The sequence below is a fragment of the Echeneis naucrates genome, chromosome 6 (genome assembly GCF_900963305.1).
Source record: "Echeneis naucrates chromosome 6, fEcheNa1.1, whole genome shotgun sequence".
Classification (NCBI taxonomy): domain Eukaryota; kingdom Metazoa; phylum Chordata; class Actinopteri; order Carangiformes; family Echeneidae; genus Echeneis; species Echeneis naucrates.
The window spans coordinates 15,207,066-15,233,528 of NC_042516.1; the positions used below are offsets into that span (position 1 = coordinate 15,207,066).

The 26,463-nt window shown below is 42.0% G+C and overlaps 2 protein-coding genes across 3 annotated transcripts in view; both read right to left on the reverse strand.

The window, feature by feature from the left end:
- itga10 (integrin, alpha 10) overlaps positions 1-9,442 on the reverse strand; it is a 23,704-nt gene extending 14,262 nt beyond the window's left edge. The window contains exons 1-6 of the mRNA XM_029503590.1: positions 8,553-9,442; positions 2,957-3,068; positions 2,686-2,795; positions 2,516-2,604; positions 721-835; positions 480-607 (exon numbers count right to left, since the gene is read on the reverse strand). Coding sequence (XP_029359450.1) covers positions 480-607; positions 721-835; positions 2,516-2,604; positions 2,686-2,795; positions 2,957-3,068; positions 8,553-8,604 — 606 coding nt within the window. The 5' untranslated portion in view covers positions 8,605-9,442. The remainder of the gene's footprint in view (positions 1-479; positions 608-720; positions 836-2,515; positions 2,605-2,685; positions 2,796-2,956; positions 3,069-8,552) is intronic.
- crabp2a (cellular retinoic acid binding protein 2, a) lies at positions 7,030-25,861 on the reverse strand. 2 transcript variants are annotated; one of them, XR_003840831.1, is made up of 5 exons: positions 25,545-25,861; positions 22,306-22,484; positions 21,632-21,748; positions 20,691-21,078; positions 7,030-7,046 (listed from the first exon to the last, which is right to left on the reverse strand). XR_003840831.1 is itself a non-coding variant. In XM_029503592.1 (4 exons), the coding sequence occupies exons 1-4, from the start codon at positions 25,624-25,626 to the stop codon at positions 21,028-21,030; spliced, it is 429 nt and encodes a 142-aa protein (XP_029359452.1). In that variant the 5' UTR covers positions 25,627-25,861; the 3' UTR covers positions 20,380-21,027. The 2 variants fall into 2 exon arrangements, 1 of the variants encoding a protein (XP_029359452.1); XM_029503592.1 differs by lacking the exon at positions 7,030-7,046 and having other exon boundaries at positions 20,380-21,078.
- Between the last annotated feature and the right edge of the window lie 602 nt (positions 25,862-26,463).

The window sequence follows — 26,463 nt, forward strand, 5'->3', positions numbered from 1 at the left end:
GTGGAAAGCAACATCTGAAGATTCATGTTGAGTGAACTATCTCTTTAAATACCAATCCCGTTCTTAAAGCAAACAGTGCACTTGGGGAATTCTTGAATTTATTCAAAAACCAGAGGAATTTCCTCTTCACCTCACATTGCCTGCTACACTTTATTCCCCCAAACCCCCTTTTGCTCATTCTTTGGCTTGGAATGATGTCCCCAGATTCCCCCCTGCCAGCCACCATTCCTCTTCACCCTCAAAATGGCTTGTGTCTCCTTACATTACTAGTGCAATTCATTCTGGGTATAATTGCTAAAACTGGTTCTTTATATCTGTCACACTGTGCGTGTTTTGACTCAAGGGACTTGCTTGTTTTAATGTTCTGGGTAGTAGCTATTGGGGTTCTAAAGATTTACAAGTCTACAAGTTTCCATTACAGATGTAACTAATATTTATAGATTTATACAGTGCAAACAAGTGTCAATTTGCATTTTTACCTGCATCTGGTCTGAGCTGATGTGGAACTTGCTGAGGATGTTACTAAGGAAGTTCTGGACCTCGTACCAGGGGTAGATACTATTGGAGCCATCCAGCACAATCACAATGTCCATGTATGTGGAGCACCCTGCCACATGTGAGGATTTTAAAATATTTGGTTAGCTAGCTAAAGCATGTCAGTCCAGCATTTTTAACTATGTCAGTGTGTGTGCATGCATGTGCAAGCAAATATGTGGTTACTTTGTGCTGTTGGAGCGATGGCTTCCCTTGGTTTTAGGTCATTGCTGACAGAAGCACAGATACCAGTGCTGAACATAGACGTACCACACTCCTGAGACCACAGAGGGGCACATGCCTGCCAAGCAACACATAGACACAATAAGAGATACACACAAGAGCATCTGTTTCACAGGTGAAGCAAGTTCAGTAGCATTTACAGTCAGTTTGAGCAGTTAACACATTTAAGTATTTGTGTTCCACTCTCAAGGTGTGTTTGTGGTTAACTGCCATCAAAGGGTTTGACACGTAAACATATGTCAGTGGGAACCCAAAAATAAACACAGAAAAAAAGACTGAATGAGGGTAGTCAGGAAACACAAAGAAAACAAGTCATTAGAAGGAATAAGTCATGGAAGAACTACAATAGTGTGGTTTGGGTCACAGAAAAATGAGGGAGAGGCGGAGAGACTATTGTTGACATGTTGGCAGTCACGGTTGTCATGAGTGGTTTCACAGAGCTGGAACACTCGACAGGAGAACAATTTAAATCTGATTGTGCTAAATCCAAGAGGGTGAGTGTGGGGTTGTGGGTGTCACATTTCCAAAATGTCTGCCCTCAAAGCATGCCATGTTTTCATACTAAGAGGGAAGAGTAAGGGGAGAGCGTGGAGAGAGGCGATAAAAGAGAAACTCACGCATGCAGCTATAAGAGACTAAAGACCAAAAGTGGAGTGAATTGAGGTAGAATGAGAGAAAGAGAAAAATCGCAGTTTTACTTGCCCTGTCATTATGGATGGGTTTCCCCTCAGAGACACTGACAGGCAAGGAAGAAGGGATGAAGATGGGGATGACAGAAAAGGAGGAAGATGGAGAGAAGCAAAAGAGGTGCTATGGCTTTTTGTAGGTCTGTCATTAACAAAGGGCTGGAGATGCATTCCAATCCTGTTATAGACCTGACCACTGGAGTTAAGACACACAGACACACACACACACTTAAGTGGGCTTTGCTGGCTCCCATTCATGAACTGTGCACAACTACACACCCGGAGCAGCAGCATAAACTCAACACATACTGGCATGCAAGCACAACTGCGTAACATATATATGTAGATATACGCACAGCCTGATGATGGAGTTTAGGCCATACTCTATGAACTACAACTATTAATTATTGACTATTAAATGATTTATCCATTTGTTTATAATTTAGATAATTAGCAATCATTAGTAATCATTATGTGTGGATTAAAGATTATATATATATATATAATTTGGGCTGATCTTGTTTCATCGCTTTTTTTTCCTGTTTTCTTTTCTTTTTTTGCCAGTGGGGCAATCAGTGAATTGTGCATGGTATAGATTCATTCATTCATCTTCTACCACTTCCTCACATCCGTTGCAGGGAGTGCTGTAGCGAATCCCAGCTCACACTGGGCGAGCACAGAGTATGCCCTGAAACAGCAACCTGTCCAGGGCATACTCTGCGCTTGCAGAGACAGACAGAGACCAACAACGTCTCACGCTCATACTCAGACCTACAGACTATTCAGAGTTGAGAGGAAGCTGGAATAGCCGGAGGAAGCCCATGCAGGCACAGGGGGAATATGTAAACTCCACATAGAAAGGCCCCAGGCCGGGGAACAGAACCCGCAACCTTCTTATTGTGGGGCAACATGCCATGCTGCCGGCATCATATAGAGCAAAATAAAATTAAAGTTTAAATGGTTGAAATTTTTACAAACAATCTGAACGTCCTTTCTTTCTCCCCAGGTAGCAAAAACAGAAATCCTTGCTTCTGAGCATTTAGGCTACATACCAGGAAGCCGTCAGGTGAGTCTGGAGTCAGGGTCATTCCCAAGTGAGAGTTCCTCAGGTTTTTGGAAACGTTCTGAAGCGCAGTCTCACCTGAGACAGACAGACAGCCCAGTTTACCATGAGGAGACATATGGAAACTAGCTGTAATTTTTTCTTATTTGTTTCTCTCACCTAGATTTACTTTCTGGCAGTTTGAGTTCTTCTCCCCTCCCACAATACACTTGTACACGTCGCCTTTCCTGTTGTTGGGGGGCCCATCCCAGGGAGCACCAACCAGCATTCTTAAACACATAATGACATACCTTGTTACCATAGTAACCAAAAAATCTGCGTGAATCCCTCTCGTGTCAGAATCATGACAACTTAATTATTTGTGTTTTACTCTCCTTGTTTATTTTCCACCGTCTCTCTGTCCAACTCAAACAGTTCCCTGTATACTTACGACTTCTCTCCATCCACTTCATGCTGCAAAACTGAAAAGCCAAACAGAGCATCCTCTGGACCGGTGAAGATGCGTGGATGCTTTACATCTATGTTGAAACACTGACACAGCTCTGAAAGACATAATATAAAATATTGTAACATAGATAGCAAACAGAGATAGGTTTTTCAACAGGTATTCCCTTAGATGGACTTCATTCTCGTAAAAATAATAAAAAGAATTTACTCTATTACTCTGGGACTTTCATTGTATTTAAATGCATTTTTATGTGTCACAATACTTTTTAATAACTTGAGGTTTGTGTATCGGCATGAATGGTTTGATTCTTCTTACCTCATGCACAGGAAGAAAAACATAAAAATTTGATTTCCAAAAATTTCTAACTTAGTTCTAACATATGCATCACTTCAGAAGCAATTTCAGTGGATGAAAAAATGCAAAACATGGAACTGTAAACTGAATGCAGGAATTATTATTTTCCTCCTGGCATTGGAGACTAGAAGAGGAGGGGGTTGAAATCGTGGATAAACAGTAACCAAAAGCAACCTCCGAGGAAAAAGAGAGTTCAGTCTGAGGGGAGTGAGGGAGAGGAGAAGGGAGAGAACAGAAAAGGCAAAGCAGAGTAGGGTGTGGGTTAGAAAAACCATGGAGCATAGTAAGGCCCCTGTTATGACACACAAACCTGCCCTTCATGCATAGAGGGAAAGTTGAGGGAGACAGAAGACACAGAGACCAGCAAGATGGTTGTCAGACTGCACTCATGTGAGAACATTTAGGTGCAAACTGATGCATGAAAACAAGTTATAACAAGGAAAATGAAAGACACACTCCTTATTTTTTTCAAAGTGACCAGTTATGTACATGTACATCAAGTAAATGTTTCCAACTAGGAGTATCAAGTAACAGCGTGAATGAACGGTTGGTATTCAATAAAATACAAGCCGGTATGAATTAAAGTTTGACTTCACATTTCTAAATACATTTTATACAAGTTTAGTAGCTCCAAGAATTTCTTGGCAACGTTACACAAGTCGCACAACCCTTGTCCAATATATTATACTTCAATCATCAACTTCCATGGTGGCTTTGCCTTCATCTTATGTTGTTCTTGGTTTTTATACATGAACCAATAAACTATTGTTATTCAATGCATGATGGGTAATTATGAAGCTACAGCCAGCAGCCAATCAGCTACATATTAATTAGCTATATAGATCTGTAACATGGGGAAACTGCAGTTTTTTTTCTGTTCAACAAAATTCAGCACCTCCAAAGCCCAGTCACATGTAATATCATAATGTTGGTACAACTAGAAAAATAAATAAAAAAAATTTAAAAACACAAGAGGTCCCATGTGCCCAATGTTGTTTTGGTTGTGTTCAATTACCAGACACAGAGTCATCAAAGGCACATATTACTTAATTTAAATGCCATCATGCCAAGGCTGTTTGTTCCCCGCATCACCCAAAACCTCTCTTTATATAATGCTGGGAAATATTATTTGTTTATTCTCACTGAAAGGGGAGAGCAGAGTTTGCAATATTTGACCATAAAACCATTTGGTATAAATTACCAATTCCTTCTGTGTAAAGCCATCGCAGAAACACCATGAAGTTCTTGATAGAATTTCACCCTCTGTGTATCATTTGAGTTTACTTTTAATTTAGCAGTGTTCTGGCTTACAGTAACTCTCATTGTGTTCATGTGTGTTCATTCAGAAAAATAGTCCAGGACGAGGAACAAGACCAGAAAACTGCTGCTGTGATTGCACACCAGCTACTCACATACTTGTATGCAGATGCTTCCCAGAACTACACACTGACACACAGTTACCTCAGCCAAGCCAATCAGAGGGGGATTCCACGTGGTTTTTAGCAAGAAACTGGATATGTTCACTATTTCTTTCCCATTTCTCCTCCTACATGCACATACTATAATTTCTTCGATTTGGTCGTTCACTTGCTCCTTCCTACAGATGTTTTTACTGTAATGTGATGGCTTTTTCTATCAGATTTCTGCTTTTTATTGTTCCCAGATTTACTCACTGGACATCCACAGCTACATAGATGTGGGCTTTTGGCAATTCAATTGGTTCTCAGGATAATGTTGACTTCTCAGTTGGGCTTGACTGAAACACCTCAACAGCTATCACATTGATTGCCACTAAATGTTTTACAATCATCTGAATTCCCAAAATGATGATGTCCGAGATTGAGAAAGCAGTTGTTATCTAATACACTCCTATAGCTGTGGGAAGAGACCAGAGTGACTGCAGAGCACAGAAAGGCCTCAGGCTATAGTCCTTAACAACATCAAAACAACTGGCTTTTCCCCCACTGCATTTATTCTGCTGTGTTCGTGTGAATGTGATTTGTTTGATGATGTTTTATAAATAGATTCAATGTCTCAACACCTACTAGATATATTGTTATGGGTCTGGTGCACACATCCATCTTCAGCTCATAAATCGTTTTAAGTTCACAATGTGGACAAAATTTGAATCAGTTCAGTTCTGTGGTCTATCACCACACATCTTAAAATGAAAAAACCTCAGCTTCAGCAGTACTTTGAGTTCAGTGTTAAAATATCCTGTTCAATCATGTGAATATGCCAAGCCAAGATGGTGAAAGTGATAAATATTATATCTGATTAGTATCAGAGTAGTAGAATGCCAACATCAGCATTTTGCACCTCTGTGCCTAAATATTCACACAGAGCCACTAGAATGTCTGTGGACTTGTTTCTGTTCATCTTGCACATCTGTTTGAGCTTCTAATATGTCAACATCTGAACCCCTCAGTGACAGTGAATGTAATTTCACTGATTCTACCCTGATGGTTCATACATGTCACCAAAGGAAATATGTAGAGCCAACAATACAATAATTACCTAAGACAAAATCTCCCGGTGTGTCATTGCTAGAGTGACTAAAAATGCCTACTCCCTCTTATTCTCTTATTCTTTTCTTGTGGCGACATCCTCCACCCTCTCCAATTCCAATTTCTTTCCACAACAAACCAAGCCTCTGATAACAGCCCTGCTGCTGATTTTCTCCTTGATTCTCTGAGTCCACTGATTATCTCATAAAGCTTAAATTGCCCCCTTTTTTACTCTCTCCTCTAACACACACAGACACACTTTGTAACTCTACCACAAGGCCCCCTCTGCCTTGCCAACCCCTCAGACTCCCAGAAAACAGTACCATCATTCCCTGTTTTCTCTGTCCTTTCCTTTCCACCCTCCTCTGGTTTTGTTTTCATTGAGGTTTATATATGAAACTATACCACAAGCCGTCTGACCACCCATCGCCATGACAACTAGTGGCAAACATTTTTCAAGCCAAAGTGAGTCCAGATTCCCTCAACCACATATTCAGCTCTGGGCACAACTACTGCTCAATGCACATGGTAGAAAACGTTTGTGTGTCAAAATTTTGGACACACTTTCCTAAATGTACAACTTGTACTGTATAAGTGTCTGTATTTATGAAGAGAAACTGAACACTACAATGTTTGGAGACACTATAGAGACACAGCAGCAGTATTTTCTAACACCCTTTGCAAGCAAAGACATTGATCTGTGTTGTTTTAATGAAAGGCATTAAGTGTGAGCATAAAAAGGTATTTGTCTCTGCATGTCTCTGTACGTTGGCCCTGTTATGGACTGCTGACCTGTTACCCCTTTGATCTTACACAAATAAGTGGTGTAAAAACAGATGGATGGACTTAAAATACCTGTCTGGAAGATGTGTGTTTGATTGTCTGTTTTTATCATCTATATTGAACTTGCTCAGGACTTTTCCCATGAACCCGCCCACCCCCTTTCACATCTTCCTTATTTCACAGATTTTCTCTCCATTATCTCAAATCTGTTCTGTTCTCATCTCTGTCACCCTCTCGTGGGGAATGGGGGTGGAAGAAGAGGAAGAGGGGGAGTATAGGAATAAAAGTCAGCAAATATGGGAGTAAAAAAACATAAGGAAATAGCTGTGAGAATAATAGTAAGAATTTTTGAATGACCATTGAAACGGAGTTGAACACTCACAGAAAAAAGCGCGCGCGCGCACACACACACACACACACACACACACCTGTGTTCAACATCTAAAGAAAGCATAACAGAATGCAACAGACATGGGATGCCTGCTGGCCACATCAGGAGAGCTCTGCTGAAACCATTAAAATTGCACACACACTCCCTCAACTACATGCTCCTGTATGACACATGCACAAGCTAAAAACATCACACACAAACACATGAACAGATACGCAAACTACACTAACATAAGCTAAAGTTCAAACTAAAGTATAGCTAGGTGGTAAAAAGTGAAAATTGCCCTGTATATGCATGATTTAAACAGCTAATGGAGGGTGATGTGTAAAACCATACCACAGGCAACATTTAGCTGCTCTGCTGGTATGTATAAATAGGAAGGTGTGTGTGTGTGTGTGTGTGTGTGCCTGTGTGGTAAGAATAACCTGTTTGCTCTAAGCATTCCTTATTAATTATTCTGCTTCTGAATTAGAAGCACTTTTCACATAGCAAGAAAAGTGGCCTCTTGATAATCAGGTCTGAGTAAAATTTGGCACAAATGCCAGCATTTAAATCTATAGATCAACTGAAAAACATGTCTTATCTTGTTGATCTAATTTAGCATAATGGTTGCATGGTATACTGCAGCAGTTCAATAACTGCTTATCAGCTGCATAAACATGTAGGATTGGTAGACAACAATGGTCTTTTTCTTCATTGTGCGCAGGAATGGCTCAATGAGGTGTGAGAGGCGGCTCTACCTCATTGAACATGAGTGGCAGAGAGGAGCTGATCTTCATATTTCAATGAGAATAGTCTTATGGCATATATGTCTTATGGACAAGTCATAGATATGCTCTAAGACATGGAAATGTCTGCCTGTGAGGTCACGTTACAAAGCTGCCAGGGTCAGGAGTGTCAGGAGTAAGAGATGAAGTTGTTATTTTTTTTTGCAAAGGATGCCTGCAAATATCTCTGGTGGCTCCATATACCTTCTGGTAGGTGAAGAACTCTAAACAAATGAAATGCCGCCCCAGTATGGCTATTACTGATAGATTTACTGAAGGATCAGACTTTGAACCCAGAAACATCACTTTGTTTGTCCCATGTGAAACTATGTTTGATCTGTTTAGCAAATGGAGCAAGGCCATATTTTTTCATTTGCTTCTCTGCTGTACTGCAGTCATGGTAGGAATGTCTTCAAAATCAATCTCAACAGTCACACAGAATCAAGCTCTATGGGATTCAGGGAGGCATGTGTGAGTATAATTCACATATGCTGTCTTAAAGAAGAAAATTGTGGAGGTTAATGACCATATCGCCCAATTAGACAGCACTGGAGGACAGGAGTGCAACTTGGCAGGAAGCAAAGCATCAATCATGAACGGGAGTTTGGCTTTTGAGTCAAAAGTTTAAGGTGCTTTCAGAACACTGACTTATTTGCCATTCTGTTCCGATTCAAATAACTATCTATTAATGTACGAATAATTTCAGATTTTTTAAATGCAAAATTGGGAACAGTCACCGATATTACTAATAAAACAGACCTGAAAATAGTTCTTACCTTTGCAAAGGAGGATGAACTCCAGCCACAACAGGTATTTATGCAACTCCATTTATGAATGAGAATGAAAACAGTCTCTTTCTTCTGTTTTTCTTCCTTTTTTCTTCTGTTTACAAAGTGGTCTCCCCTGAGCTGGTGGAAACTAAGTACATTTGCGTCCACCACATACACGCACAAACACGCACACACGCGCTCTTTCAGCTCTCTCTTTCCCCAGGAGATGAGTAAAATCCTGTCAAACGGTGCTGCAGTGGCATGTCTGCTGTGCGTGTGTGAGGCTCACTTCAGGGCTGAAGCGTTAAAAAACAACAACAAAACTAAACAAAATATAATAATAATAATAACATATAATATAATAATAGTTATAATAAAAAAAAGCCCGTGGCCTTTGGACAGGAGACTTCGTTTCCGTAATTATTTGCGCTCCTGTGAGTTGTTTTTTTTTTTTTTTTTTCTAGATGCCACCACACCGGGTTGGTGGGGATTCTGGCGTCTGAGATTTTGCTCAGAATAAAGCAAATAACTTAGCTGACACCTCGGTGACCCATGTTTATCACGGCACCTGTCCCATCAAACAAGAGGTCGCAGTTCAGCCTCGTTAAACCATTACTAACGTGGAACACTTTCACAAACAGCCGGCCGGACCGCGTCTCTGAAGATCAGGCTCCCCTGTGGACCCAAACTGCGTCCATCAAGCCTCAAGTCGGAAGAAAGTCTTTATGTGCGGTTCCTCTCATTACTTTTTGTCCATAATCCCGACCGGTGGTTTTCATAAATTAACTTCTAAACTCTTATTGTCGAAAATGCGCCTCCAGTAACGGATTTCTCTCACTTTGAAATGAAAGGACGCATTTATCCTCAGAGCTCCCCTCCCCTCCATCCGTCCTCCTCCATCCGCCAGACTCCGCTCTGAGCAACTGGTTCACATTGACAAAACCTCAAACCACATCTTTCTCTCTCTCTTTCTTTCTTTCTTTTTCAAACACACTCCAGATTTCTATCAGAGGCTCTTTCTGACTGCCCAGTTATTTTCTTGATAAACTTCGTGAATAAGATCTCCAGCTCCGTTAATATAATCCAGCTCTTTGGGGCCAATTCAGGGGTTGTTTTGACGTTGTAATGAACTGCTGCATTAATGCTTCATAAATACATCGAGTTTGCCAGGCTGTTCATGTTCCATGTAACTCACTTTTTAAGAAACCCCAATAACTACCATTAGAAGTAACTGTGTGTTTATTTTCAACATCCATTTTGTTATCCGGCTCTGTTTCCAAAAACATAAAGCAAGTGTCATGCAAACTTGGCAACTAGAAGTTTACTTGTTAATTAATCCTAATTATTTATTATTCATTTAAAAAAATAATTAATTACATCTTTTGAGGCCTTCATAAATTGTGTCAGAAAACACATTGATTTGATTCTTCCAATTTCATGAAAGACACGAGAAACTAAAAGGCTGAACGCTTGACCCAAGTCACTCAGTTATTGTATGTCTTGAGATCCATTTTCCTGACAGGGGTCGACTGACTTGTTAAACATTTCGATTGTAACTAATCACATAATTAAAAGCTGCAGAAAACAATCCCTGCTGAAGAGTTATTGTTAATTTTAATTACCATCTGTGCGTCTCTGCTTTAAAAAGTCGAAATGGTTGATGTAAAGAAGATCTATGAATCCAACACATAGGAATAATGCCCACATAGAGGGAAGACATTAATTCAGATGAAAAAACAAAGACAAATCTGCAAACAATTATTGTTGGTACGTACAAAATAACGTCGTGTTAATAAAACGAATAGAAAGTGAAAAACGCAGTGACGTGTATCACCTTACGAGAAGGACCTGGGCTGCTCCACATGAGTGTGATAAATGGGGAAAACTGGCCGTAAAGCTGGAGGGATGTTCAGGTGAAGCTCTTGGGCGCCACTCTCAGGCCTTTCTATCCCCTCTCCCTCTGCAGACGGTGGCACAAGTACACAACAAATGTTCACGTTCATATTCATATCAGTGTCTGTGGGAAATAATTTACCTTGGACCGTCGGACAGGGAGATGACGCTACTTCCGCACACAAAAAGGCCGCAGCCCCGGGAATCAAACCCGGAACCTTTTGGCTGAGGGGCATATCATCGCTGTTATGACTAGATTTAACTCTACTCTCGTGCCAGAACTATGAGGACTTATGAGTCTGTCGCGTTAAAAGGACGACCATAACGTCAATGTTAAAATATTGCCTTTTCAGGCTAACGTCGGTGTAATGTGTACCTGGAAGGGCTACTGACCGGTGCGTTAACCGATTCGGTTCCCCCCCAAGTTCCTGTTCCCCTTTACGCTGATTTACTGCTGAGTCGTGCGTAGGTGCTATATTAACGTGCGGGAAGGCCATGTCTGTACGTGTTCCAGTTAGGAATATGGCCACGATGTATAATCCTCATCCTACCTGGATTATTTCTCCATAACGATCGGCCCATTCTTCATTATACATCGTGTATTATTACCTGGAACAATCATTAGCTTGTAGCCAGAGTTTGGATGTCTTCTGTGGACATCACTGACAAAAACACGGTCCAACTCCTCATCACAGAATACAGGTCTGTCTGCCACACACACACACACACACACACACACAAAACATTAACAACGAGTAATGTCCCGGTCCTTGTGTGTGTTGTGTCTGAGTTGTACTTCTTCTAAATTTGCGGTCTTTGTGCGGAAATAAAGCCAACAAGTTAAATAAACTCCTCTGCCCCCATGTCACTTTCTCTGTTACCTGACTGCAGCTGGAGGCCTCTCCTCTCCGTGTCTTCCATTCTGATGGAGCTACCAAACTCGGCTGTTTCTGTCAAAGATAACGTTTTGTGTCGGGCTTTAATACAAGCTAGGCTAATGGACGTTAGCATTAGAGCTGGCCAGTTAGCTTACATTACAAGCTAACGGCCCTGTTTCTTACCTTGCTCTACGTCCCAAATTCACCGTCACCACAAAAAATATTTGTATAGAAATTTTCTTAATCCTCCTTTATTTTCTTATTCTTCTTTCTTTTCCTTTCTGATCACCAGACTGATGCTGACTGGACATTTTCCTACTGACAACTGAAAACAGGCTAGCGTAGCAACAGTAACCAAGGGGGGCGGGGCTTAGCGAAGGCTCGGTGGCCAAACCATTTGTTGGGGGTGTGGGGGGGTTACAATTAGGAAGAAGAAAACAAGAGCTTATGTAAGTGAAATATGCTAAATCTTTCAATAAAATAGTATTTTTAGATCATCTGTGGGTGATCCCCACTCTTTTACTGGTCTAGTCTGCGGTCCTGCGTCCTGTCTCCCATCTGGTCGCGGTCCGTTCCTGGAGGGGTGCCGTCACCCGTCTGGTCTGGTTCGGCCTAGGTCCTGGGGGGGGCGCCGTATCTGCATTAGCCCAGTCCAATACTCGTAACCAATTAACTCCGTAGACACGTTCAGGTGCCCACACCGGGAATCGAACCTTTACATACATACATATTCAACATTACATTTACATTACAAATACATCACTTATTACATTTACAGATATTTACAGTCATTACATCACTTAACCCCGGGGTTACATTACAGCATACATATACATACATTTACATCACCTACCCTAGCCGGGAACCGATCCCTTCCCGCCTAGGTGCGGGTCGGCAGCGTTACCACTGCGCCACAGCGCTGCTTGCGTTGCCCCACGCATTTGCGCTATTTCACCATTCCACATTTACGTCACCTGACCCAACCGTGATGACGTCATCACCCAGCGGGAGCTGGGATTGGCTCCTGCACCCCACGTGACCTCTTCTTCTTAGCTCCGAGTCCACGCCTGTTGATTTATTATTTATTTATTAATTATCATTTTTAAATTAATTCTTGCTGATTTTTTTTGTGTATATGCTACAGTTTAACTGGTTGAGCATCACAATGACAATTATGTAGCCCTATAGCCTATTTCATGGGCATGTCGTGCAAGAGATAACAGATCATGTGTAGGCTTTCGGGAAAAAATATCTTAAAGTGTTCAGTGAATGGATCATTGACTTTCGTATAAATCGTGCACTTACTTGGAACTAACCCAGGACATAATCTAATTCCCAACCCAGTTTCCCAAAGGGCGCAAAGTTGATACATTCGGGCGGCCAGGATGAGCGTTTGTCATGTGAGTGTATGTTCATTATGGGAAAAGGGAAAAACTTGTGTTCAACGAGTTCGTGAATTATGAAAAATACGGACACTATCCGGTGGGTGTTTCCAAGCAGCAGAAATATGTCATTCGCAGGCGCTCCGCCCGTTTCCAAATAAATGGTGAGCAATAGTAACGTTATACGTCAAAAATAATGTCATCGATTCGTCAGTCGAGCATGCTAACCAGTTAGCTAGCAGTCCAAATGATCCGGCAGTGAGGTTTACTTAACTTAACTCTCCCACAGCTAGGCTAGCTGACAATGAATGGCCGAACAAATGCATTCTCAATTTATTTTGTTATATCATAAATACCATACCAGAAACCTACACATTGGCTTGTTCCATTTCGCTTTCCGTACACCCAGCTGTGTTTCTATTTGCGTTTCTTCCTTAAGTACGCACGGTAACATAGCAGCTACGCACGAATCAGCAGTAAATCGCCGTAAAGGGGAACAGGAACTTGGGGGGGGCCGAATCGGTTAACACAACGGCCGTTACTGCTCAGCAGCGAGGAAGAAGGCCGACTCCATCTTGGATTTGGCGCAGGTTTTGAGAGCGACCATGCTTCCGTCGGTGATAGTTGGATTTAAAACTCCAAACACCCCTCATATTCTTTTTTACCAGGCGGACTTTCTTTAGGTGTGCCATCATTTAAAAATGATTCCTCGTTACTTTGAATTCATCTCGTGCCAAATGGACCCCGAAGCTCCGGTTCCGATGCGGGCAGTCAAAGCTACCGAGCTAACTGGATGCTGCTTGTCAAGCACCGAGGTGAGTGACAGCTGATTAATGTGGAACAGCTGGGATATTTATCTTGACACTTGGCTGAGGGAGAGCCAATCCTCCGGGCCTGTTGGACTTACTTTGCTCTGGGTTTTTATAAGAAGACTGGATGGTTGTGGCTGTGTGGGTGTTTGGGACCTTTCTGCCTCCTGGTGGCCCAGAAACCGTCACGCAGGGAGCAGCTGTGTAGGAAGATGGCTGAATGAAACCTCTTTATCGAGCTCATTTTCTTAACGTGCAGGGAAATACGCTTCTGTGTTGTTGTTGATTCCAAAGAGAAATATGAGAAAGCCAGCATCACCCCCTACCCTGTATTTATATTCAGACAAAACCCTCGTCAAGCCTTTTAGTGGACATTTAATGCACAGGATGCTGATGTCCGACCGTCTGGTCTGAACAGCCAACTTTGCTGCAAGGTGTCCAACATGGTTGAGTTAGGGCTGCACAATTTATGAAATATATTGCATGTGATGCTTTTTTGGGGTTGGTGGGGGGTGGTAAAGGTGACTGCTTGGCATTGTTGGCACTGTAAGCATTGTGGTGCTTCAGAAACTGGCCCACAAATAGTTTTCCCCATAAGTAAAGTTTGCATCAAACAAACACGATTTTGGTTGTTACTAGCTCCAACAAAAAATCTATTTTTTTCAACTATTTTAGTTAAAATAAAAAGCAAAGGCAACCATTCCCAAATGGCTGAAATCACATTGTGATATTCCTCATTCCTAGGTCTGAACTGAGGTCTGAGATAGATGTTGTTTCTGGGAATCTACTGGAGATGTTCTCCCTTTTGGGGGGGGTCACACTCCAGACTTCTCAGATTACCACCCCTGCCACTGTTCTGTCTGTTTCTTCTACCTGAAGCTGCTGTTTATTGGTCAACACCAGCTATCACCAGTTTGTATCAAATCAAATGTATTTATATAGTTCCCAGAAGTTCATTCATTTATTTTCATCTATTGTGTTTTACCTTAAAACTTTGTGATGGTGTGATGAAATGCGTTGTTTATGCTGCAATTTTTCCCCATGGAGGCAAGTATGTCTTGTGATGACATAAGTTAGTCAGCTGCTGGCAGTATCTTAATTTTTAATATGATATACAATGTTGTGTATTGGGAGTACTTTTCTAAGATAACTCTGGATACAAAAGGTAAAAAATGACCTGAAGTATAGAACATTTTTTGAATTCATGTGAAGGTCAAGTTCTAGTCCTGAAACAATTTCCAATCATCACCACTTGGTGCTGCTGTGTTTCAACTAATGATTTTTCCAAGTCTGCCTACATGACCTCCAGTGTGCTTGAATATTGGACCAGCTACTTTTACAGATAATGGCATCATCCAAGGCTAGTTTGTGATGAATGGACCATGCCATATTCATTTAATGTCACGTCTTCTTTCACATTTGTGATAATATAGCTAAATGTATTTTTTTTTTTCTCTCTTGTAAATCAGTTGTCCCAGTCAAGGCACTTCATGTGGTGATGGATTCAAGGCAGGAATGAGTGCAATGAGTTTGGAGAGTACAGTTGTAAGTGGCCAACACATCTTAGAGGAACTTCATTACTGTTAATTTATGAGCCCAGTGGGGGGAAAAGATGATTATTACTGTATAATTGACCTTGGTCCCTAAATAATTTGTCTTACAGTTACTGCTTCATTGACATTGGTCTACATCAGTGTCCTTGCTATTATTGCCTCCCTCTTTTTCTTTCACCATCTTGTGTCGGTTGGATCTTTTTGCAGTTTATCACAGCCACAGCTAATCTTTTGTGTCTGTTGCTAATATAAACAACTGCTATGATTTGAGGAGTAATGCACTAAGACTTTTTTATCTTTTTATATTTAAAGCAACCCATATTATTTTTTGGCAGGTGTGTGTAACTATAGCTTGACTGTAGCTGCCAGTCAGCCATGCTGACTGGCAGCTCTATGTAAAATCTTATGTGCTCTCTTACACACAACCAGATCTCACTGTACACAACCACAGATTCCTGCATTGAGGTGGAACCTGTGTGTGAGCCAAAACACACATACAGACAAAACTTACAGACACGCACACACATCCTCAGACTGTTTCATACCAATGGGAGTTATGTGGAAGCCCATTAACATCAGTCATAAAATGTAATTCTCAGTTATGCTGCTGTAACAACACAGCAACAGTTTATTACTGACTAGATACCCTTTAAGGCTTTCATTAACTGTAGTTGAGTATTGGTTAAAGGTTGAAAATAATTTTAGTTTTTTATTTTAGGTCTCTGATGCATGTTTGATGATTTCTCCTGATTTTGCATGTTGTTTTAATATGGGTCATGTATTTGGAAGACCTGAATACGCATACCAGCTCTATCAAACAGTAGCATTGGCAGAGATTGGATGTTGCCATTATTCAGTGGTATCTAAAACTCAATGTCCACTTTTTCCTTTGAAACTCGCACGACAAGTTGGGGAGTAAAAGGAATGTCCACGGGGCGCACTGCATTAGTTGGCATGTCCTTGGGATATTTTGCCTGCTTGATGATCAGTAAATCAACATCACACATAGAGCTTGGCTGCATAGGCGGATAGGTGGAGAGCAGGAGGAAACCATAACACCAGTGTGTTAAATATTATCAGTACAGTACAGTTGAAATGATTTGTGGATAAGATAAGTGGTAGTGACAATGTAGTGTTTTGTAGACAAGCCTGTTTTCTATCTGTCACTAGGTGCACCTGAGACGTCCCTCCTGTGGCGTTTGGCAGGAGTTGTTCCAACATTTTACTTTAGTGAGTAATATGATCATCTTCTGTCAGTGTGCTGAGCTTGAACAGTGCACTGCAGTGATATTTCTTGTGAAAATGTGCACTTTCCTTCTTCTCTCACACTGACAGTGAGGCTACTTGTGGGTAGCCGTTTAAGAGTGCTCTTTCGGACACACATCTGTTGTGCTTGCAGTCAAGAGGGTTTTTCTTCTTTTTTTTTCTTTTTTTTATAAGGTGTGTTTCTTCCAGTCTCTACTAAAATCACAGTCCCCTGCAACTAATCAAATGGCACCACGGCACAGCTCAGCCAGTGCAACACTCTATCCAGCTATGACATGCTGGTCTCCGGTATGTTCTGGTTTTGCTGCCGTCTGGAATTGGTCAAAAGAGGAAAGAGACGGAAAAGGTGAGGGAGGGAGGGAGGGAGAGGAAGAAAGAGGAAAACAGAGAGACAGGGTGACAAACTAAACCTCATGTGCAGTAATCAGATGCAGGCTTCGCAAAAGCAACACTAATCTAACTCCAGCTATTACCTTTCCTTTTAAGTTCAGGAGGCAGAGGAGGATACTTTAATTTTTTCCTCCTTTAGACTTTCTGAATCCCTCGAGACTCTCAGGGATCACTTGAAACTAAATGGATTGAGTACACTCATCTTAAGGTTCTTCAAAGTAAAGCGTCAACTGACCCATAATCCCAGTAGCTGTTGAGGATGGATGAATACAAGAAGTCTTGGGTGAAAGGGAAATGGCATGTATGTGCTCCTGAGTCTGTCTGTCTGTCTGTCTGTCTGCAAAAGGAATGAGTCACAGAGTAATGACAGGTGATCATCCTGTAATGCTTGATGATCCTCTTCGGCATCTTCCTTCTTACTCTCACCTTCTCTGCTTATCTCATATTGTATGCTTGTCATATTACGAAAGGTCACTTACATATATGTATTAAATATTGTTGTATTATAGAGTAAATCCCTGGACAAAGTGTGCTGTTAGAGAAGGACATCAATGCTCATCTTGAAGTTAGACATTAAGTGATCAATTGCAGGCATACTGTTGCGGCTGTAAAGGAGAAATCTGTGTTGCAATATTATTATTGAATTATTAATGTTGCTAGTCTAACCAGTGTTAGGTAATGTATGTTTCAGCCTTCAAGGCCAAGTGTCAAACACACACTGAGCTGAAGTTAGATATGGTGAGAAAACTGCCTTCAGTCTACGCTCCGATGGGACTTTGTACGGAACGCTTTAATTATCTAATGCAACAATTTTGGCACAACGTCAGAAAAATAGAAATGCTACAAAAAAAAAATAGTCCAGTATAACACCAACATCCTGATGGTTTAATTTCTGAATTGTCTCATGTTTTTTGGAGCAATATAGTCACATTGTGAGCCTTGCTCAAATTCCGTCACCAGACAGATTCTTCCATCTGTGTATTGAAAGGTCAGTGTTTCAGGTCTGTTATCAGATGTAATATTCTTCATCTCCACAAAGACTTCAACCTACCTCAACTATACTGTAATACCATTGTGCTAAGGTTAGGAGGAGGATGATGGTTTTCATGCCAAACTAGTGATACTAGTTCTCCCCTGAGATGAAGACCGATGTGTATCTAGGCAAATTACATATATGAGCCTGTTTTTGTTTTTGTTTTTTTTTTGTGTGTGTGTTGTTAGTTTTTTAAGTGAATCAGGAGAATGAACATTAAATAAGTTAGTAGAAAACTTTCCTCCCTAACTCACATATTTTCTGACTCAGTCTCTCCACGTGGCATGAAGGAGCTGATGGAAAGATCCTCTGCCCAGACATTAAAGAGGAGGTTGTTGATTTCAGTGTCCTGCATGGTTTAGTGGGATAAGGTGCCAAACCCAGCCTTGACTGCATGCCTTCTCCACTCTCTCATGCATTATTAACTCTAATTTCAGACAGAAAGAAGAAAATTCAAATGTGAAATCTGCTTGTTGGTCTATGTGATGTCAGAAAGGCCAGTGTGGTTTCTGTAATGTATTTTCTCTACTTTTTCCGATTAACATTCAAACTGTAATTATGTAAGAGTGGTATGCCCTGTTGTTTACTATTCGTGACCAATGTTTTACGAGAGACCTCAAAGGTTCCTGGGTGGTCTAATTGTTTTTGACACACGAGATTGGTGCACTATTACCACTGTGAATTGTGTATTACTGTTGTGTGTATCTGTTGAGCAGGTTTTCAGGTGTGTTTGAGTGTAAATCAATATCCCAAACACAGACAGTACAGTATGTGAGGGTGTTTTAATGACATCCACCTGTCATCACATTGTCACATGCATGCTCTCCCTGTGACTATGCATCTGTGTGCACAACAACTGACTGTCATGCTCTCCCACCATGCCACCTGCAGGGCATTTTTGTTGCTTGGCCTCCCACTTCTTTACTATCTAACTCAGAATGTATGTTACCCTCATGGTAATAATTGCTTCAACCAGATCACAAATCACCCATTTTGCCTTTTGTGACAAATGCTCAAGAATGCAGACAAGTACACACACTCCACTCCCACCGGCAAGTCTTCAAATTGCACCCTTACTCAGCCATGGCTGCGGGGCACCTAAACCAATCTGCTCTCACAAATGCTTGGTTTATATTCTGCTCACTGCTTTTGGTAAAGTATATCCCATTTCTATTGAATCTTGATGGAGGAGATGCATTAGTGATTTGTAGTTGTAGTGATTGATTTAAAAAAAAAAAAATATATATATATATGTCTTGTGTCTTGTTACATCTTCCTATAGCTAACAATATACAGTAGTCACAATAGTAACAGTGCTGTCAGGATGTTAAGCAGCAGTGATGTGCTCAGTTTGTTCTTATTTTTTTTAATAATTCCCATAATGCTAGTTGTTGAACAAGTATCTATACACCATGCTGTTTGTTTGATCACATTTTGGATGTACAGTGTGAGTATTTCATTGTATGTGTGAAGACTTCCCAGAATTTGTGTGTTTAGTTTGGTGTGTATACCCCCCTACCCACCCACCCCAAACAGGGTCCGGTGCAGGCCAGGCATTTTGAAAGGGGCGAGACAGCTGCCTTTTACTGCCCCAGGGGGTAATAAACAGAGCGGGAGGGGTAGTTATTTACCCCTTTTATTAGGGCAGGAGGCAGAGGAGGATACTTTATTGGGGTCACACTGTAACTACACACAGCTGCAGGGTAAGCAGTGAAAAAATATATTTTTTGGGGGGAAAAAAAGCTTTAGCATCTCTGAATTCCTGTCTTAGAACCAAAGCATTGTCTAGTTTTTACTTGTTGTGTAATTGTATGTACATGTGTATGCGTATGAGAACCCCAGGTCATCCATCTTTCTCCCCAGCCCTTTATTTTTATTTTCAGTTTCCTTAACAGCCCTCTCCTCGTTAAGTACATCTGCTGTCAATCACCTTTAACCTGTAATCCAGTTGGCATTTCCTGCTGTTGGGGACACGCCCACTGTTCCTCAGTCTCTGACCATTTGGTGATTGGTCAGACAGGTTACTGTCTTGGGTCAGACAGGTTACTGTCTGACCCAAAAAGGTCCTAGATGACCTCTATTTGTCTCTATTTGTCTCACCAACTTGTTTGGTTACCATAGCAACAGATGCCATACAGTTACTCAGTTTCTTGTCTAGAAGTCAATGAAAATATTGATTGAATGATATAACTGCTCTTGAAAAAAGGATGTTTCTTTAAATGTCAAACTGTTAAGCTCAACCAAACTGTCAAGTGAGAATGAAATTAAACCAAGCAGAGCCTATAATAGTGGCATTGCTTTAGATATCTATAATTAAAGTCAGCAGATTGACACAAAAAATGAATTGGAAACATCTTCTACACTTAAAGTGATAGAAGAGGAGTGAGGGCATGTGGCACAGAGATGATTGACAGAGTGAGGAAGGCAGGGATGGGTAAACAGAAAAATGGAGAGGGAGGCTGGTAGGGAGGGGACAGACAAGTTATTCTAGTTGCAGACAGCTGACAGAAAGCCTAAAATAAGAAGGAGCTGTCTAATGTGCACATATTCTGCAGTTACGCTCACAAACCATAAAGTATATGCACTATTAAACCTCAATGGTTGCAAGTAGTGGACAGCCACAAGTTGATGTCAAGCTGAGTGAATATCATGCTTTATTGTTTTCCCATAGAAAGTGTTGATTCCTATGATTACATTTCTTATAAAAGTAAAGACAAAGTAAAAACCTTAGCAGTAATGTATCAGACGTTAGTGTAGTAATAAATACAAAATGTCATCATGAGATACAAAAGGTTAAAGTTGGGGAGCAGGGCTAAAGGAACAGAGAGGAGGGGCATTTCAAAACTGACCTGAAAATGGGAGAGCTCATAGATTGGTTTACACATCTACAAATATAGTCTCACACCTCTAATGCGTCCACGCGCAGAAACACACACGCACACACACACACACACACACACACACACACACACACACACACACACACACACACACAGAGCAATACAATGCCAACTATATGAGCTTCCCTTTCAAGCATAGAATGCAACATACATTTTCCTGTTTAAAACCCAGCGGGTCATATTTGAGTGAGCTGGAAAAGCAGATAATTCATAAGACTATTGTTTAGATATGTGACCAACTAGACACAATGACAACACTTGTGTAGTGAACCTAACAGAGATACTGGAATAAAAAGACGGCTTTCCCCAAGCACTGCCTTGATAAATTGGAGTAGTGATGCAGTAGAGGAGTGCTGGAAAGAGAAAAGTGCTCTTGTTCATTGACGTACGTAAACTCTGGTGCAAATCACATCATCAGCTCTCATGGTCTGGAAAAAGACACGGAGCAGAATATTGATGTTAGCATGCACTGCAGAAAAGATGGTTATACCACATTCAATTAAAATTAAGAGTTAAGAACAACCATTTAATATAACTAAGCTAATTCTTATGTTTCCTGAGGTTAAGACCAACATAATCTGTGACAAATTTTTTTACGACAAACATCATGAGACTTATACCCTCAAGCATGCATAGCTCCTCACATGCTCTGTTTACAGTTTGCTCAATTGAAATACAGTTAACTTGAAAGATGTGTGTAGGATCGCTGGTTCCCCAGGTTGGACTGGTTTACCAATAGACTCAGGGTTGTTTCAGTTAACCTGAAGTCTCAACTGGGTGGGGTTGCCGTTTAACTATAGGTCTGGGTGGGCAGCTCATCAATCCTTGCTCAAAACAGCACTAATAATATTAGTGACATGGAAGTTTACCATAGATGCTGCTTGCACAGTCAGATTTTGTGATTTCAAGTTAAGACTTGTAAATACATTTTGTGTAATATGTGTATTAACTTTGTGGTAGTGGATAGTTTGTGGTCTTTACCAGGATCAGTTTCCCTTCATTGGTGATCTCACGTGTCCAGGATGTCTTGGGCCCCTCTCCTTTCTGCAGAGTCTGCTCACAGCTGATCTTACTGTCTGTTTCCCAACGTGGAAAACTCTGAAGAAGGAAAAAGAGACATGGTAATTGTTGGATGCATAAATCATTTGAATATGGTTTCATTCGGAGAGTGGAGGGAATACTGAGGTAGTGGCTATTGGAGGAGAGAAAACAAGGTGGAACAGGGCGATCACAGAGGTGATAACTTGCGATGCGCTCATTGTTGGTACAGCAAAGCACTCGCTGGCTGCATGTGTTTGCTTTGGAGACAGCCAAACAGAGGCCATCTATGTGAATGAAGGGAGAGCCACATGGAGAATAAGGGAGGGACAGAGGGCAGGAAGGGCAAGAAGGGGGATTGAGAGGTAGATGGGAAGTTGAAAGGGGTCGTAAAGAGTGTGAAAGAGCGTGATGTAGCATGATTGGCCTTCAGAGACAAGGTGGGGTAAAGATATACTATCAGTCCAAATTAAACAGATTATCATCTGGACAGCTCCCTCTCCATACCCGTCTGTCTGTCTGTCTGTCTGTCTGTCTGTCTGTCTGTCTGTCCGTGCACAGAGACAGTAGAACTGAGAGGACATTTAGGAAAAGGTCTGTGTCCATGTGATGTGTACCCGGCAGGGACGTCCATCCACTGTGGTCTCATTGAACTCCTCGCCCACAGTGAAGGTGATGTGGGTGGTGCGGACTGTAGTTGAGGTTTTAATAGATAGAGTCTCGTTGTCCTGTGTTATTTCCACTAATGGCTTGGAGGCTGCCTTCACTGCAATCTTGCGCAGCATCATATTCACATCTAAAAGAAAAGGAGATAAAAGGCTGAATAAGAAGAGATGTGGAGCTCATATAAAGGATGATATACACAATACAGTACTAAACACTTTCACCATATATAATAAATACTATCCATGAATATTTACATGAAAGCAATCCACGCCTACAAGAGGTCTTTTTTTTGGGGGGGCGGGGGACTGGACAGTATTGGTTTTTAGGACAGCCAAGAAAAACAAAACCTATTAGAACCAAACTGTGCAAAACCACTGGCCCTGGGCTGTGTGTGTGTTTTTGTAAATTTTACATGGTTTGGCCCAAGAAAGTACTTCTCTAACACAGTGAGGACATTTGTGTGTTTTTATACATTTATGCTTTTGTGTCTTTTCCTGGCATGGCTTTTTATTCACTGTTGTGTTGCATACTCGGGATAAAAAGAGCAGTCTTGCATTTCTCAGCTCTGAAACAATGAGGTCATATGACAAAGTGTTCCCAGCTCGCCTGACCCCCCTCCCAACAGTCTTTCTCATCACACAAATGCATTAACTAACGCTATTTTTCCACAAATTGCCCATAGCTCCAAGTTAAGATATTACAGTATTACTTTAGAGGTAAATGGCCAATGCTCTTTTTGTTTCAGTTGATAAATGCTACCTACTATTACTTTCAGGATTCTGTGACAAGAGAGCAAGAAGCAGACTGGTGTGGATGGGGGGGGGGGCAGACAGATGAGGGCAGTGGTCTGTGTGTGGTGTGTGAAGATCTCAGTCCAAGTGTGAGGGGAAGTGTGTGTACATTGCCCACTGTGTATCTGCCATCGAGTTGGGTTTCACACTCCTCACCTCTCACACATTCCCACCTGTCACCAAGGGTAAATATATACGCACTCAGAAATGCACAGTCATTCAGCGTAGATCAGGATGCCCAGGCTGTTCACTGTATGTACACCAAGTTGGCCACTGTACACACAGTATAACCTGCATATGCATTGAATGTCATGCAAACTGTTTTGTGTAAAGTGAAAGAACGCCATTAGGCAGGGTTAGGATCTTAGGTCCTATTTCTTTCAGTCAGGGCTGAAATGCTGAGTTAGAATGCAGTTTTGGGGAACTTAGACTGAAATGAAAGGCTTTTTCTCCAGCACATTTCAAAGGGAAATATCATCAAGATATTGAACATATACCTGTTGGTAAAATATGATATATTGTTATATTATGCATAGTGTGGTCAGTAAAATTCTTTTCCACCTTTTTTCAACAATAATTGAACCTTAGCAACAAAAAATTCAAACATTAGCTTTTTTCCAGGTTCAATAAGCATTTTATCTTTTTTGCTGTTTTATGCAACTTGATGAAAAATCGCACGCCTTTTTTTAAATGCTAGAATGGATGAGAAATATTGACGAGCGGTAAATGGTTATGTTATCATGGAAATTGAATGTTCCATCAATTTTTGAAAAGTAAATATTAAAATCAAATACATATGAAATACATATTTCCATGTAATTTACATAGAGGCTAGCCTTGACAGTTTGAATATAACTGAACTAAAACACAGTCCATTCCTTCTGAAATGCATCATATTTGCAGAAACATTTGTTGAAAATGATAAATCTTGATAAAGGTTTAGATTCTTCCATCAATAAGATAACCTGCATATGCTATACAGCAACCAACTCGAGTCTCTTGGCTGGGACACAGGAGCAAAGTGCTGGGCTGTTGGCCATTTGGGAGCCACAGAGCGGCCTGAAGCTTTTCAAACAACTGCCAGTTGTTAGATGTCAGAAATTACCTGTAGAAACTTTTGCAAACCTGTGACCGAAATCCTTAAGTTCACACAGACCTACCCACACGAGGACTCACACAGACACAGATAGACAGACGGTCAGTGTCAGTGTCAGAGTTCAAAGAGCAGAAGGCAAAGGAAGCATTTGGGACACAGGGAGAGGAGGAGGGTGGGTGCTGACAGGCTGTGTCCAGCTGCGCTCTGCCCCCTAAACCAGAGGCCAACCCTCTGTCAGTCACATCAAGGCAGGGGGACATTACAGGAACACATGCTGTGATAGTCTTTGACTGTGTGTGTGTATGTCTGTCTGTCTGTCCAAGAGGTACAGCTCTTGCACCATCGGAGTTTAAAGTGAGTATCTTTGCTCTATACTCACATGAAGGAACCCGCTCCCCTTTTCAGGGAGATTAAACACTAATTGATGCGACCTTTAAACAACTAAGCTGTACGTCCTGATCTGACTCAGTGTTGATGTGTCTATATTCAGAACAATAGTGTCATTTGACAACTATTTATTAACCTCCGTGCTCTGTGTGCAGTAGATGACATGTACGTGGGTGTGGGAGAGAGAGCAAGAGCTAGAGATTATATGAAATCCAGGTGTGCCAAGTCATTTAATAGGAATGAGCTACTAACGACAGATGGTCTGACATACAAACAGGCATGCACACACACACACACACACACACACACACACACACACACACACACACACACACACACACACACACACACACTGACTGACGCCTCAGACTACAGTTGTGGGAGTGATGAGAGCAGACTGAGACAAAACACTGAATCTCAGCAGCAGGTGTTTGTCCTCAGTCCCGACTGTCACTTCAGATAAGGATGCGACTGTCCGGCACTGTATGGTGTCATAACGGTCCTCTTCAACACACACAAGCACACACACTCAAACAATCTGAGGCAGTGACACGGACAGATGTGCCGCCGTTTGTCTCTATTGTGTTAGCGAGGCCAAAGGGGGCGAGGAGAGAGGTGAGGCTGGCTAAAGGCCAAGCACAGTTCTGGCTTTTGCAGAATGACAAAGACCCCCCCACCCCCCCACCCCCCCACCCCCACACTCCCACCCCCCACCCCACTCATGTGGCACAGAGGGAGATCCTGGCGTGGCGCACGGACACAGAAAGATTTGACCTACAATGTGCTGAGAGCGCTGCAGTTAGAGCTGCTGCATCTGATCCGTCACCGTGCACATGAATGAAACTCCACACAAAAACAAATGAGTCAGCTGCCACATTAGGATGGTTGTTTTTAAATCGCATCCTCCATTACTTACTCAATGCCTTCAAGAGCTCCTCGAAGTTTTCAGAGCTCTTCATCTCCCAGGTTCCGGAGAAATCAGGGATTTTGCGCTCCATGTTAGACTGGGAGGTTTGGTGCGTTAATGAAAGTCAACTGTCAGGTCCAGGTCCGGTGCTTGCGCTGCTGTTGGTGCGCGTCTATGCGTCAGCAGAGCTTCACTTGTCTGGTGTTAGACTGGTTTGGGTGTGTGATGGCGCCACTCTGTCCAGATACTTTTGGCCTCTTCCTGGGATGAGTGGCAGGACTCCTCTCATCGATGTGCCAGTGCAGGCTGTAAGCGACTGCGCTCCAAACGAATGGCACCCAAAGCAAAGGTACTTTTGTATGGATGCACACGCCTCCTGCCACACGGACACGCCCAGCAGGCCAACAGATTACAGGCGGCGACCTCGGCCTGACCACGCCTCTGCAGCCTGCATATGCGCAGCAGACCTGCCACTCTCATCCGAGCGCCGGTCCTGAATGGGCAGTGACCGTACTCTGATGGTCCTGTCCGCTCTGCTCAAGCCACTGCATTAAAACACACAGCCGTCATTAGTGCAAAACGGGGAGGATGTATCCAAGACAGACAGATGGCAGAATATAGATGCTTGTCAGCGCGGTGTGAAGGAAGAACCAGGCCGGTAGACGTGCGTGCGTGTTGTGTGTGTCTGTGTTTATACGTTCACCCCCAGCCTCCTGTACGCGCCGCGCTGTGTCATAAAAATAAAAACGGTGGTAATGGGATACAGCTTCTGGGCTCGGCCGGTGGACTATCTATTTAACGGGACCTCAGAGGAAAAAACGCCGTGAACCCGCGAGGGGGTGGACAGAAAAGAGATGAAAATGAGAGGTGGGATTGGCACAGGTTGGCCGCGTCCCCTCTGAGCTTTTCGCCTCCCGCTGTTCGGGCG